Source organism: Geospiza fortis, unplaced genomic scaffold (genome assembly GCF_000277835.1).
Source record: "Geospiza fortis unplaced genomic scaffold, GeoFor_1.0 scaffold786, whole genome shotgun sequence".
In the NCBI taxonomy this organism is placed as follows: domain Eukaryota; kingdom Metazoa; phylum Chordata; class Aves; order Passeriformes; family Thraupidae; genus Geospiza; species Geospiza fortis.
In genome coordinates this window covers 21,032-35,248 of record NW_005054749.1, presented here as the reverse complement: position 1 = coordinate 35,248, position 14,217 = coordinate 21,032, and the positions used below count along the sequence as shown (strand labels likewise).

General features: G+C 36.3%; 1 protein-coding gene across 1 annotated transcript in view; it reads left to right on the top strand.

The window, feature by feature from the left end:
* The window catches only part of LOC102041882 (chromodomain-helicase-DNA-binding protein 1), a 55,826-nt gene extending 46,286 nt beyond the window's left edge, over window positions 1–9,540 (top strand). The window contains exons 31-37 of the mRNA XM_031065382.1: window positions 1,283–1,546; window positions 1,952–2,092; window positions 4,824–5,002; window positions 6,842–6,938; window positions 7,159–7,216; window positions 8,143–8,353; window positions 8,559–9,540. Coding sequence (XP_030921242.1) covers window positions 1,283–1,546; window positions 1,952–2,092; window positions 4,824–5,002; window positions 6,842–6,938; window positions 7,159–7,216; window positions 8,143–8,353; window positions 8,559–8,922 — 1,314 coding nt within the window. The 3' untranslated portion in view covers window positions 8,923–9,540. The remainder of the gene's footprint in view (window positions 1–1,282; window positions 1,547–1,951; window positions 2,093–4,823; window positions 5,003–6,841; window positions 6,939–7,158; window positions 7,217–8,142; window positions 8,354–8,558) is intronic.
* The last annotated feature ends 4,677 nt before the right edge of the window (window positions 9,541–14,217 follow it).

Sequence of the window (14,217 nt, the reverse complement as noted above, 5' to 3'; positions counted from 1 at the left end):
TGTTTATAGCTAGAATAATCTGCCTAGAATGTAAGACTAAGACCTGCAAATGTTGCCACAGTCCCCAGTACATTAATGGGGACAACTGGACCCTAAAACTAAGCAAATTAATTGTTCAGACTACTTTAAAAATTAGTGTTAGTCTTCATCTCCACTCATAAGTAAAGACACTGCCATCAGCTGATGGACTTAATTGTGTTTTGGGAAACTGCCTAGAATGCTGTCCTCTCTGTTAATAACAGGTACTCATCACTTCAGTACTTTAGGACACTGAATAACAATTCCATTTCTGAATACTGGACTGTATACTACAACCTTCCTAAACTACTGGCTTTAGCTACCTAGATTGCATACTGTGTGCAGTATCTAAAACTTACCTATTTTACTGCTAGAATTAACAAGAAAGTTTTTAAATAATTGGATTTTTGCTAGAAAGTTTCCATGATACCTGAACACTAAAACCTGGCCCTGGTTGAGCTCATAACTTCATGCTTGTTCTAAGTAACTTGTTCAGTTCAAGTACTAGACAGTCTTTAGTCTGTTTTCATGCAACAGACAAGCAGTTTCTGTATGTGCCTTTCTGGTATGTTCAAATAAATTCAAACATGATAATGATTCTTCCATCTGTGTTATAATGATACTTTATTTATAGTATTTTTCTGTGTCTGAAAGGATATTAGTTTTTATCTCAGACCTTCTCAGTGAGTATTACAGAGAGCAGTGAGTAATACTTTGTTCACCTCCAAACAGTTAAATGGGCACGTAACAGAGAGTCTGTAATTAAAGATTTTTTTAAAGCCTAGTATAAAATGAACAGTTCTGGAAAAGAGAAAGTTGGGATTCTGTTACCTTCTCCTGTGAGTGTTTAACATGGGGCTGGGACAAAGCTAATTAGATCAGAGATCTTCTAACATCTCCCATCACTTGACTGTCTTGACTGACCAGGTCAGTTTTGCAAAATCATACTTCATTTTAGATTTCAATTCTTCAGTCTAACAGCCTTTAAAGGGATCAAATTCAAACTTTATTCCAAGTTAACCAGATGCAACTTCTCATGCCCACTGCCTCCACCAATCAGTACTTGCTTTGTCACATCAAGGAAGTGAGTGCATAGCTCTCATATTTCTTGACCAACTGCATTCAGTTGGATTTAGAGGTGATTTGATAAATCTACGTCCAGAAATAAAAAATTCACAGATAAAAAGTGTTTTAATCTTACAGCTGCAAAACTTGTATAGATAGGAACCCAGTTTGATGTGACATATATGCTTGCATATTGCAGGATGAGATTGTTTCAGTGAAACATCTGCATAAAAAATTTAAAGCAGAAAAAGAAAATGAAGAAAAGCCTGAGCCAGATACTGTTATAAAGAAGGAAGCTGAAGAAAAAAGAGAGACAAAAGAAAAGGAAAATAAGAGGGATTTGAAAAGGGAGAAAAAAGAAAAAGAGGATAAGAAAGAATTAAAAGAAAAGGATATTAAAGAAAAGAGAGAAAACAAAGTAAAAGAATCCACACAGAAAGAAAAAGAAGTAAAGGAAGAGAAGGTAACTAGGTTTACTTATCTTACATAGTGCTAGAGAAGGCCACCAGTTTTATGTAAATGATTTTGAGATGAAAAAGTGTTGTGGATCTGATTAGTTGTCATTTCAATAAAGTATTTTATGTTATTTGAAGCTTTACTTTTACTACCTGAAGTCATTAGGACAGGCATTTGAAATGGGGAAGTTCAATTAAACAGCTCTTAATTGGATTGAATGTGTGCAAAAAATTCTGTTTTTCCATTTTCCTTTTCCATTTCACAGAGAAAGTAAAATGTACTGTCATTGAATGTCAGCATAGATTTTATTCTTATATATTGAAGAGAATGCAGTGGTTATGGGTATTGTCATCTGTTATAATTGCAGAACCAAAATAAAATGTAGTTAAATATTTTTGTATCTTGTTCTTAGGTAAATGAAATCAAATCCGAAAATAAGGAAAAAACTAAAAAAATTCCATTGCTGGATACTCCAGTTCATATTACTGCATCTAGTGAACCAGTTCCTATATCAGAAGAATCTGAAGAGCTAGATCAGAAAACTTTTAGTGTGGTAAGTCGACTTTTAATAAATTAGTGTGTATACTTAATACTCTAAATAAATGAGGACAATTACTGATATTCTTGATACTGTTACTTGGCACAGTAGCACAGGTGATTTTTTGCTACATCTCGGATCAATGAATGTTATTGACAGTGTACTAAAGTGATTTTTGACTCTGTTCTAGCAGTTTTATTTTGGCTTTTTGTTGTATATATGCAAGATAATAGAAAAACTTACCCAACAGTGTGTAGGATTAATAGGCTGAGAATATAAACTAAAGATTTATCTGTGAGAATCACTTGTGTATCCTGCTTCTTAAGAGCAGATGTGAATGAATGTTATTGGAATTGATGGAGTCTTTGGCTTCACCATATAATATATGCTTTTCTTCTTTGTAAGATAGCAAGAAAAACTAGGATTCAGCACGTCTCTTCTGAAGTATTGCAAACTTTAGTTAGTAAACACAGGAAGAAACAATGCTAAAGCGCTTAGAAATATCTTGCTGACGTAATGTTTCTGACACCAAAAGAATTCTGTTTAATCACTACTGCTTACAAGAATATAATTAACATTTGAGAAAAATGTATATGCACAATTTGTATGAAATTTTATAGGTTGGCTGAGGCCCACGGAAAAGTATCAGTGAGTTATTTTGAACAGCTGTGGTTGTTTTGTCATTCAGATTTCAACAGCTGTGTTTTTGCCAGCTAGGTCTGTTTGGTGTATTGTGGGTACTGGCCGTGAGAACTCCAGTAGGATTCTTATGAGTATGGCAGTTACTGTCCATGGGTTTATTCTTAACTCGCCTGTGATTTTCAGCATGGGCCTTGAGTGATTCAGGTGGATATGTCAGTGTGGGTAATGTCAGAAATTAATTTGATTTCCATGTGCAGTTATATATTTCTGATCACTTCTCTATTTAGGAATTGCACTCTATAAGCTGTCTTTTAAAAAGCTACTTTAGTCTGTGGCACATTTAATATGTAAAACAGATGCTTAATTCCTTAGTGGCATGTGATGGCAATGGAACAGCTTCCCCAGTTTTTCTGAGTTGTCCCTAGATGCTTACCTGGTAATGGTGATATTCCATTTCATTCCATTCCAGGTATTTGTTTGATTTTTCTAGGTTTGGTGGCATATAGTGGGGTAAAATGGGGGAAGGAGGTGATTGGTGTTTATCATTATGCCGTGGTCAGGTGCAGTCTAAACATACTAGTTCAGTGCACTTTCAAAAGGAAATGTTGTTCAGGCTTAACTGACAGTGACCTTGATGACAAGGAGGATATTCTTCTGGTCCTGGGTACCATGCTATTGGAGTTTGATGTATGATTAAGCAAGTGTCTGCAATTTAAACCATGCCAACTGGATTTGTCTGGATTTATTATTAAAACACTGGGTTCAAAATACAAAAATTCAAGAATGCACGACCTTTATCTGTGGCTAGTCTAAGCATTCCCTGCAGCCACATCTCAAGTGTTCAAAAAGGACATTTTGGTGCCAAAGCCAGTCCAAAGAAGGTAATGGAGCTGGGGAAGGGTCTGGAGCACAAGTCTTATGAGGAGTGGCTGAGAGAGCTGGAGTTTTTGAGCCCAAAGGAGAATCGGGGGAGACTCTACCACACTCTACAGCTGCCTGATAGCAGGTTGTAGCCAGGTGAGGATCAGGTCTTTTCCCAGGGAACTGGTGAGAGGACAAGGAGAAATGGCCACAAGCTATTTCAGGGAAGGTTTATGTTGGATGTAAGGCAAGATTTCTTCAGTGAAAGAGTGGTTGAGCAATGAACAGTCTGCTCAAGGAGGAGATAGAATCAGTATGCCTGGAAGTGCTCAAAACAACAACTGATGTGGGACTTGATGTAGTTCAGTTGGGATGGTGGTGTTCAGTCAAAGGTTGGATTTAATGATCTTGGAGGTTGTTTCCAACCTTTATGGTGCTATACCCAAACTAGCTTTCTTCTAGGTAGCTTAACTTCTGCTAATATCTGCAAAGGATTGTGGTTTGAAAAATGCTCAGGGAAGCAATTTTGATCCTTTGTTGAATGCCAATTGTAATGGTGGCATGAAAGTATTTGTTTGAAATGTACTGAACACTCTCATATTTAATTTTGACATTGAGTTTGTATAGCTTTGTAGGCGGTAAGTCTTGCCCTACATGATTATGCTCAGAGTTGTAATTGCAAAATACAGTTGTAGTAAGTCCTTTTCCTCAGAAATCCTATATATTAAATTAGTGCTTTCTCATATCCTAGTGGTGTCCTACCCTTAAGGGGAAGACATTACCCTAGATTTGTGGAAGCTTGCAAGAGAAAGGAACTTCGAAAGTGAGTGGGTCTGCAAAAGCTTAGAAGGTTTTATTAGTAGATTACACGCTTTGAATGAAAATCAGTGTGCTAGTCCCTGACGTGCCATATAAGCCCTCAGCAGGGGGTTTTGAACAGAAAAAAAATGTGGCTTCACAGCTATCTGGCTGCTAATGTTTGAGATATACACATTAGCACCTTCTACAGCTTGATATGTGTATTTTATACAATCTGATGCTTTCATAGAGAAGTGAATTTCCAATTGGATTTATAATCTTCCAAAGGGAACATTTTTTGGACCTCTGAGACAGTCTTGTGTTTCATTTGACTTCTAACAATGCTGTCTTCACCTGTGGTTATATATCACAGTAAAAGGTGAGTCATGCTTGAGAATGAATTTTTTTCTTTTGAATCGATACATTCCTTTTTTCCATTTTATAGTGCAAAGAAAGAATGAGACCTGTCAAGGCAGCATTGAAACAGCTTGATCGACCAGAGAAGGGCCTTTCTGAAAGAGAACAGCTGGAACATACTAGACAGTGTCTTATCAAAATTGGGGATCATATTACTGAGTGTCTAAAGGAGTACACAAATCCTGAACAAATTAAACAGTGGAGAAAGTAAGTTATTTTTTTGGGTTTTACTTGAAAAAGGGAAATCTACAATTGGTTCCTTTAAGAAGAGTAGGTTTTAGTTATTTCTCCTGTTTATTTTTCCCCTTTTCTTTTATCTTTCTGCTGTTTTAAATAGGAGTCTATTAAAAGGTGATTAATCATTATTCTGACTTGTAATGGATTGACTTTAAGCATTGATGCAGAGCCCTGTATTTGGTCCAGAGGGTGGAGACATCTCTCTCCTTAACACTGACAGCAAATGCTGGGGACTGGTCACTGTCACTGTGTTCAGTGAAAACCATTCTTACCTTTAACGATCTGGTTTTTCAACTTCAGGTCATTTTGGTTTTTTAATAATTCATGTTGAAAATACACAGTTCTAAAATTGTGTTGAATGTATGATTCCAAGTTGTAAAATTCTTTCTTTTTTTTTTAATGTACTCTAAAATGAAATTGTGTATTATGTATTAACTGTTACTTGATAACAAGTATTTGTCATAATGTACTCAGATGCACTTGAAAAGTGAGGGAAGAGTTTGCATCTATATCAGATGACAATATAAAAAGAACTAAGAAAAAAATACTGGTCTTGTATTTCATTGATATGTTCTTAATGCAATTTGACTCACTTTTGTCAGAATGTTCAGTTAATGTCTCTATGCTTGAAAATACATCCTGTGATTATATATATCAAATTCTTAAGTCTTGCATTTTCTTGAAGAATTCTGTTAGTATAATTTGCTTCTGCTGATTTTACTTCCTTTACTTGAAAATAGTAAGATGATCTGAGATACAAAAACGAGATCCGTGTCTTAGGTTTTGGTAATTTTTTTATTATTTTAAGTGGAAACTTGTAATAGAGCTGTTATTGAGAATAATGCTATGATGTTATGTGTAGATAAATAAAATTATTTTAGCTACATCTGATAAGAAGTATTGTAGTTTATATTAAGTTAGAATGGTCTCATTAGACACAGCATTGACTGGCTGCGTACTTAGTCAAACTTGTTGACAGAAATTACAATGTTTAAATAATCACAGTGAAGGAGAATCCTGCTGCTTTGTGAACCTCCACACTTCAAATATTTTTGAACACCGTTTATTCTGTAGACTTTTCTAAGCATTCCACCTGCAAATTTCACTACAAAAATCAGTATCTGTTAAAAAAACTTTGCCTGTGATCATGGAAGAAAAAGTTTTCTTCAGAATTTTGGCATCTCGACAGCAAAAAAATTGGCTCTTCTTCAGTTCCTTCAAGCACAGATTTGGCACAGGTTTATTACCCTATGACTTCTGTCCTCTTTCACATCTCTTACTTGGTTTCCAAAAGCCTTGACTACTTTCAAAAGTCTGTGGAAAATTTCTCTTGCGGATGGTTTAATTCAATAAGGTTTGTTGTGTCAAGTGTGTTATCCTGTAAGAAATTTCATGTTTGAAAGAGTTTTTACTTCCTTTAGGTACTTAAATTTTTAATTTACAGACTGGTAAACACTCAGAATTCAAACAAATTTTTAGAAGATATATATATAAACTGATAGCTATGTTTTAAATAAGCATTTCACAAAAATTTAACAATTCTTATTAGTACTATTGTCCTTGCACTTCACACTCTGAAGTACTTACAACAAATATTAAAAAGTGAAAAATTTTTAAAAGAATCAATCTTTCAAATATTTAATTTACAACTGCATAATATTTCTTGTGCAATTTGGCAATATTGTGTAGCTTATATACCATTTCTGGTTTATTGAAGTAGTGTTCAAATAATTTTAGTCAAATCCATGTTCTGCTACATAATAAAGGGCAAAGAAATTTAAAGACAACTTCTTTTTTCTTCTTCCTCAGAAATTTGTGGATTTTTGTCTCTAAGTTTACAGAATTTGATGCCAGAAAGCTGCACAAACTGTATAAACATGCAATCAAAAAACGTCAAGAGTCTCAGGTAATATTTTTAAATTGTTTTGAGATACTCAAATACATATCTTAATTATTATAATTTTTATTAGATTTAGAGGATTATGAAGAACATGGAAATACACTTCAAGTTGGTATTTGTGTTTGCAGTGTAAGAGTCTCTTTTGATAGGATATTTTTCTAATGTATTCAAATGAACTTTGGGATTTACTAGTAAGTACATTTACCAGTGTACTTGTCTTTTTTAGCAACACAACGATCAGAATATTAGCGGTCATGTGAATACACATGTAATTAGAAATCCAGGTAAGAAACTTTCAAGTATATTCTTGTGTTAAATACCTTAAGCATTCATGTTTATTTCATTTCACATATCTTCTGGTTCTGTTTTCCACATGGTTAAGTAGCACAGTAGTAGACTAATTCGAAAACCTTCACTAATTTGCTCTTGAAATCCAGCAGAGCGCAGAGTGAAGCTGGTACTTACCAGATTATTTGAGCATCCTTTAGAAAAAAACAATTTTTGTGTTAAATTTTGGAGAGGGCAAGAGGTCTACTTAAAACCTGTGAACTTATCAGAAATTCTGAGACTGTCGCTGTCACAGTTATCACTATGATGAAAGAAAGCAGTTCATTAGTCAGTCACAGTCTGACAGGGGCTGTCACAGCTGTTAGTTACAGGGGCTGTCTTTTATTGTTGTCAGTAACACTGATTTTTTTCCCCACATGTTCCCACACCTGCCTTTTTGTATGTAGTGCTTCATTTAATCTTGTGTTACTGAACCTCCAAGTATATTGTCATGGACTTAAAATCAACAATAACAAATTTTAGGAATACCACTGAAATTTTTTTGCTAACAAGGTGTTTCTTTAAACTATTACTCATACTAAGTCTATCCCTTCTTAGAGAGGAAGTTGCTGCCATTCTATCTAAAATTGCTCTACTGAAGGTACCCTCTACTCACTGCCCATTTGGACACTCAGCTCCATAGGCTGAATGGAGAGGTTGAGAAGTCCTATGCATCTACATTCTAGCTTGATTTCCTCTTAAATCTGAGATTTTCTTCAATTCACTGGCATTAGTGCATTTGATTTTCAGCTATTTAGATCTTCTTTCTTTTAAATTATGTCCATTTCCTACTGGTTTACAGCTGACAGATAGAAGTGCTGTTTGAATTAGGTGAAGTAAAAATGTTATGGTATTTCCTTTTAACCTCTGCTTTATTAAACAGATGTGGAAAGACTGAAGGAGAATACAAACCATGATGACAGTAGCAGGGACAGCTATTCCTCTGATAGACATCTGTCACAATACCACGATCATCATAAGGACAGGCATCAGGGAGATGCTTACAAGAAAAATGACTCCAGGAAAAGGCCTTATTCAGCCTTCAGCAATGGAAAAGATCACAGAGACTGGGATCAGTACAAACAAGACAGCAGGTGAGTTTCTTTAGCAATTTTGAAATCTGGTCAGAATTCCCTTTGTGTTTTTGTAGTTATGCTTGTAGGAAGCGCCAAACAATCTTTTCTGAGTAACACAAAATTGCAACAATTATCTTTCTCTAATGCAGTTCTGTCAGTTTTACATAATTGTGGCTCTTGATGTGTTACCAGTAGCTAATACAAATAAGTTCTTGTTTTTTAGGTACTACAGTGATAGTAAACATAGGAAGTTAGATGACTACAGGAGCAGAGACCACAGGTCAAGCCTGGAAGGGAGTCTAAAAGACAGCCGGGTTCATTTGGATCACCGTTCCCATTCAGACCACAGGATACATTCAGATCACCGTTCCTCTTCCGAGTACAGCCATCATAAATCTCCCAGAGATTATAGGTACCACTCCGACTGGCAAATGGACCACAGAGCTTCAGGTAGTGGCCCAAGGTCACCCCTGGATCAGAGGTCTCCTTATGGTTCAAGATCTCCCCTTGGTCACAGATCTCCATTTGAACATTCATCAGATCACAAAAGTACACCTGAATATACATGGAGTAGCCGGAAAACATAACAAAGACTGATATTTTCTGGACCTTCTTTTAGCCATATACAGTAAATTAACACAGTAATTGCCTTACATGACTTGAAAGATACAGATGGGATATTCTCTCAGTAGCAGTATTGTTACTTCTTTCCAGGATGCAAGGTCTATTATCCCAACAGAAGAAAAATATTTTTGTATTTAAAGTTTATGCTGCACTGTGCTGCAAATGCTGTGGCACTTTTTTTTAAGAAATGGAAGATGTTTACTTTTACAGGGACCTCGACACTGCCCATTTCAGACTGGATCTTAGTATAACACTCTTCATGTCAAAGTGGTTTGAGGCTGATAATGTTTTAAGTTATGTTTGTAAATGAACTTTTAAACACTGACCTGTGCTCATATTTCAGGAGGGAATGGGGAAAATATTTTTTTTCTTAGTAAAGAATTCTCAAGGACTTTGTTCACTTTCCAAAGCTACTTGTTTACATTGTACACTGCGACCACCTTGCCGCTTTTCATCACAAGCTTGAATATTTAAATTCTGTACCTATAACTGTAAAATAGTCAGGATTTCTCCTGTTTGTGATCAGTTACAATGCCTTTTTACAAAACAAACAAAAAAAATAAAAGCAAACCACAAACTAATGGCTGTAAATTGTTGTAAATTTATTAAATGAGCTTTCCCCCCCCCCCAGCCTTTTTTTGGCTGTTCCTTTCCCCAAGAACTCAGGACTTCTTGTCACAGTTATGAAACAAAATCAGTGTACATACATGTTTCAATAAAAGATTTTGATGGAGTCACTGTTCAGAATGTAAAAATGGGGAAAGGAAACTATTGCATTTAGTGCTCCCTTTTTTTGATACTTTAGACACGTGTTTTGTTTTGTGGTTTTGGGGGGTTTTTTGTTTGTTTTGTTTGCTTTTGTTGGTTTTGGTTTTTTGTTGTTGGGGTGGGTTTGTTTTGGTGGGGCTTTTTTTTTGGTTTTTTTTGGGGGGGGTGGGTTCTTTTTTCTGTATTAAGCTGTCAGTGTTGTGATTGTTTGTAATGAAATGGTAAGAAATATCTTGCTAAACTGTGCTCTGGAAAGCTTTTCAGGTGCATTGGTTTTAAAGGAGGTGTGTCAAATACCTGAACAGTTCAGTATCCAAATCAATCAAAATTAATTGTAAATTCATATGTTCCCTCTTCAACATGGGCAATAATGTCAAATGTGCTATGCAGGTAGTTAATATTTTAGAAGATTTGAATTATGACTTTATTGACAGAATTGTTACAATGCACACTGATTGTACATAGATAACTTCTATCTGACAAATTAAATTTAAACTAAAAGGACATGTGGGTCTTGTAGTTTTCTGCTGTGTTTTTCTATACTGTGTTACTGTTGCCCAGGTTTACCATAAAAACATTAAAAGTACTGAATTTTATTCCTGGTGATAAATAGAGAAGGTACCTAGCCTGGCATCAGGTGGCAGGAGCTGCATCTGCTGCTGCAGTTTTTCTCTGCTCCTGCAATATAGAGTATTTTTTCCAATTAAGCAGGTTTGTATGGAAGCATTTCCATAGAAGCACAATCTGTCCACAGAGTATGTCTAAGGACCTTACTATAGGCACAGTTGCTGCACATTAAGTAGTTGCTGCTCATTTAGTGTAGGCTCGGACTTGGTTAATTAATGCTGCTTCATTTCTTAACTTTTCATCTTGACAGGAGCTGAGGGGCTTGAGTGGTTCTGCTTTTCAAGCTTAATTGTTGAACAGTGTTTTAGGCAGCAGAGTCTGATAAGGTTGTTCATGGGTACCATGCACATTCCACTTCAAGGGTGGAAACATAGAAGTCAGAACATCTCCAGACATGGACACAATTCTTCCTGGCTAGGAAGCACACAGTTGCATCCTATAGCATAGACAGGGCATACCCATGGAGTCTGGTTTTCCATCAGTGTGGCTGGGATACAACATTGTGGCTTCACACGACATGGTTGGTCTGTACATTTTCACCGAAGGTCCCTCAGGTCTCTGAACTACTTGATGGCTTTGATGATGTCAATCTTTGGGAATTAGTCTCCTTATGCTTTGTAATTAAAACTTTTACTCAGTCATATTTACAGATCACATTTCCAATAGTTTAATTTTTCCCCTCTGCTTTCCATTACATTTTAAGTATTTGAAGTTTGATGATGGAAATAATCTTCATCGTGGGTAATGCCTCTTAGGCTGTATCTTACTTTTCAATTCCATATCCTCTGCAAATGATCCTTTTATCATTCAGTCTAAATGTAGATTTGATCTTCTTTTGCTCATTTTTAATGAAAAGTCTTCAAGGAGTGTGTCCAGTTCTGAAGCATCCATCAGATACTAATGTTGCCTGTCTGTTAAAGATTTTGGGAAGAATTCTGAAGACTGCAAGTCCTCATGTGGCTATTGATAAAGGCTTAGGTGTTTCGTCTACCATGCATGGAAGTCTAAGACTTCCATCTTAATCCAGTTACGTGTTTCTATCTACCATTACCAGTACTACCCAAAAAAGAGTAGATTGTTGTTAAGTGTGAAAAAGCATATTAAAAACCACATTACTGCTCTTAAAGTTTTAGGGTCAGAGAAATGCATTTTCTGGTTGCTGTTAGAGAAATGCATATTCTGGTTGCTGTTAGTTGTCAAGGGTGATGATGTGGTCATAATTTACCTGATCACAGTTGCTCTATGTTTTCCCCTATTCTGATCCTCCATGCATATGTCATGGTGTCTGATCAGCATGCAGACAGTTGCTGGTTTCTGTGAGTCTTTCACCACAATCAACAGGAATTGCAAAAGACTCGGGCACCACTCACTGAAGGATTGGCAGTTCCTGCGATGTTAGCATGACACTCCTATGAAAGGAGTGTGCCCTGACCTCCCTTTGAGACACCCACTTCCTAGGATAAGTATCTTTGATGCCCTTTTGAAGCTTGATTGCTTGTTTTGTCCCTGTGAGATAGTTTGTCATCCACAGACATATCTTGTGAGTTTCAAAGCCCTAACTGGGTAGCTGCAGGGCTCCACTTAAAATATAAAGTCTCAGGGAAGTACTCTGGTAGCAAAGCAGTTTTAAGGAGTTGTTTCCATCTCCAGTGTTGCGCCTAGTGTTGTGTTCAGTGACAATAGCTCTTCTTGGTAGGAAATTACCTCACCATTACTTAGGAATTACAGGAATCAATGTAGACAATTTCTTGTTTCTGTTAGAGAGAGTAAATGATGTTAAAATCGTAATATCTGGTATGAGTTATCCATTTGTATCAAACAAGGTTTGTTTTACTGAACTGTGTTGGGACAGGTGTGTGCTGGCATTTTGTCATCATTCTTTCAACAAACTAGTGTGGCTGCAGCTGAAATTTCAGTTTTGTTCTTAAAATTTTATGCTGAGTCTTTTATTTGTGAAACAGTCCAGAAGCAGTAGCTAAGGAACACAATTTTGTGGGGTGCTGATAGAAGCAGAATGAAGAGAAGGGTCATGGAATTAGTTGTTTGTTTCTTAAGCTTTTATTTTCCTCTCTATTCCATTTACTTATCTTAAGATAAAAGTGGAGAACACCTGAGTAAGGTAAGTACCTTCTGGTCCACTTATCCTTAAACTCCTATGGTGTATTTGGATATGTCCAACACAAAACCAATATTTCTAGCATGTATTTTCTAGGCCCATAGCCCTACCAATTTTTTGGTAATTTTTTTTGTATTTTTAAAGCTCTTAAGAAATGAAAAATTTGTCATAAAAGCTAAAATTTAGTGATTATTGTTAATTTGCATAAAATGTAAGAATTGCTGTTTAATTGTCCTGATTAAAAGAAAATAACTATTTCTGAACCTTGCATAACAAAATAATTCTGATTTGTTAATTATTTTGGCATCTTCATAAACCTATTCAAAAACTACTGTTGAGATTGAGGCATTACCACAGTTGATCCCATGTTTGCACTAACAAAAAGAAGGGCTTTGCTGGAAGGCTGACAGTCTTAGCTGTGTTAGGATGCCTGTGAGGGAGTCAGGTGAGTGCATGTTTCTTGTATGCCAGATAGGTGACTGTGAAGGAAATGGTGCCCCAGGGTGCTGCAAGTCCCTTTGATGCCTGCTATTCAAACTTGAAGTGTCCAAACCCGGCCTGATAATGAGTGAACCTATTTTTATACCCCAAATTCCCACCCTACTACTTCACCCTCAGTGTTTCTTGAAGACTTTGGGAATCGCAGCTGCAAGACTTCTGAGACATTTTGACATATAAACTTTAGATCTATATTCTAGTTCAAGAACTAAGACTGAAGCCTGAATAACACACTTGAACATTACACATTATTTATTTCACACAGGTTTTTCATGAGACAAGTTTGTCTTCTCTGAAAATAAACACACAGTTATCATGGCAGAAAATCATGTGACACTGATCCCATGAGAGAAAATAATCAGAGAGCTTTTATTTCTGCAGTACTCTTAGACATCCATTGTGTTTTATTTGCAACTAGTATTTGCTGCAGTAACTGAAGCGTTTGGAAAGTAATCTCATTCATCACTTAAAATTAGCTACCAGATTTGGGTTTCCCTAATTCTAGCATTGATAAGTGGCTACCTGTATTGTATAGACCAAATATACTTGACACTTTGACATTCTTTTTAATCACTAAGAAGCACAGCAAACTTCAAAGCTTTGATTTGTGTAAGCATACTAGCTCATCATTTTTTTCCAGTCTTGGAACTGTGAAAAGTAGTCAATGACTGAGCAATGTCTTAGTTTGAAAGACAGGTGTCCACTAGGGAAGGCAGAAGCTTTGAAATGGAGAATGTAAACTCTCTCCCTCCAAATTATAATTTTGAAATTAAGGGGCTGTCATGGTTTGACACTGGCACAATGCCAGTGCACCATGAAAATATACTTCCCTGGTGTTTGCTGTCAGATGTGACCAGGAAATAAGCAAAGCAGGCCTCTACCTTAGAAAAAAAAAGTTTATTAACTAAACTACAAAAGAAAAAAAACCACACACACACACACACTCCTGGAAAATGAAAACTCCACAAAAAGATTTCCTCCTCCCCCCACCACATTTCCAATACATCTTCCAAATTTCAAGTCTCCATCCATCACCCTGTAAATACTCAATTTCAGTCCATCAAGAGGAGAGGAGTCCTTCTTGGGGCCATGGTGACCTCTTCCTTGCATGCCCAGTGCTCTCACCACTGGACATGGAACAGAGCTGCTTCAAGGGTTATCCTTTTAAGGGTGCTTTGACCAGTTCCAAAAAAAGCACAGTTTTCTCTCATCTCGGGACCTCTTGTCCCCCCCATACTTGTCTACCCCC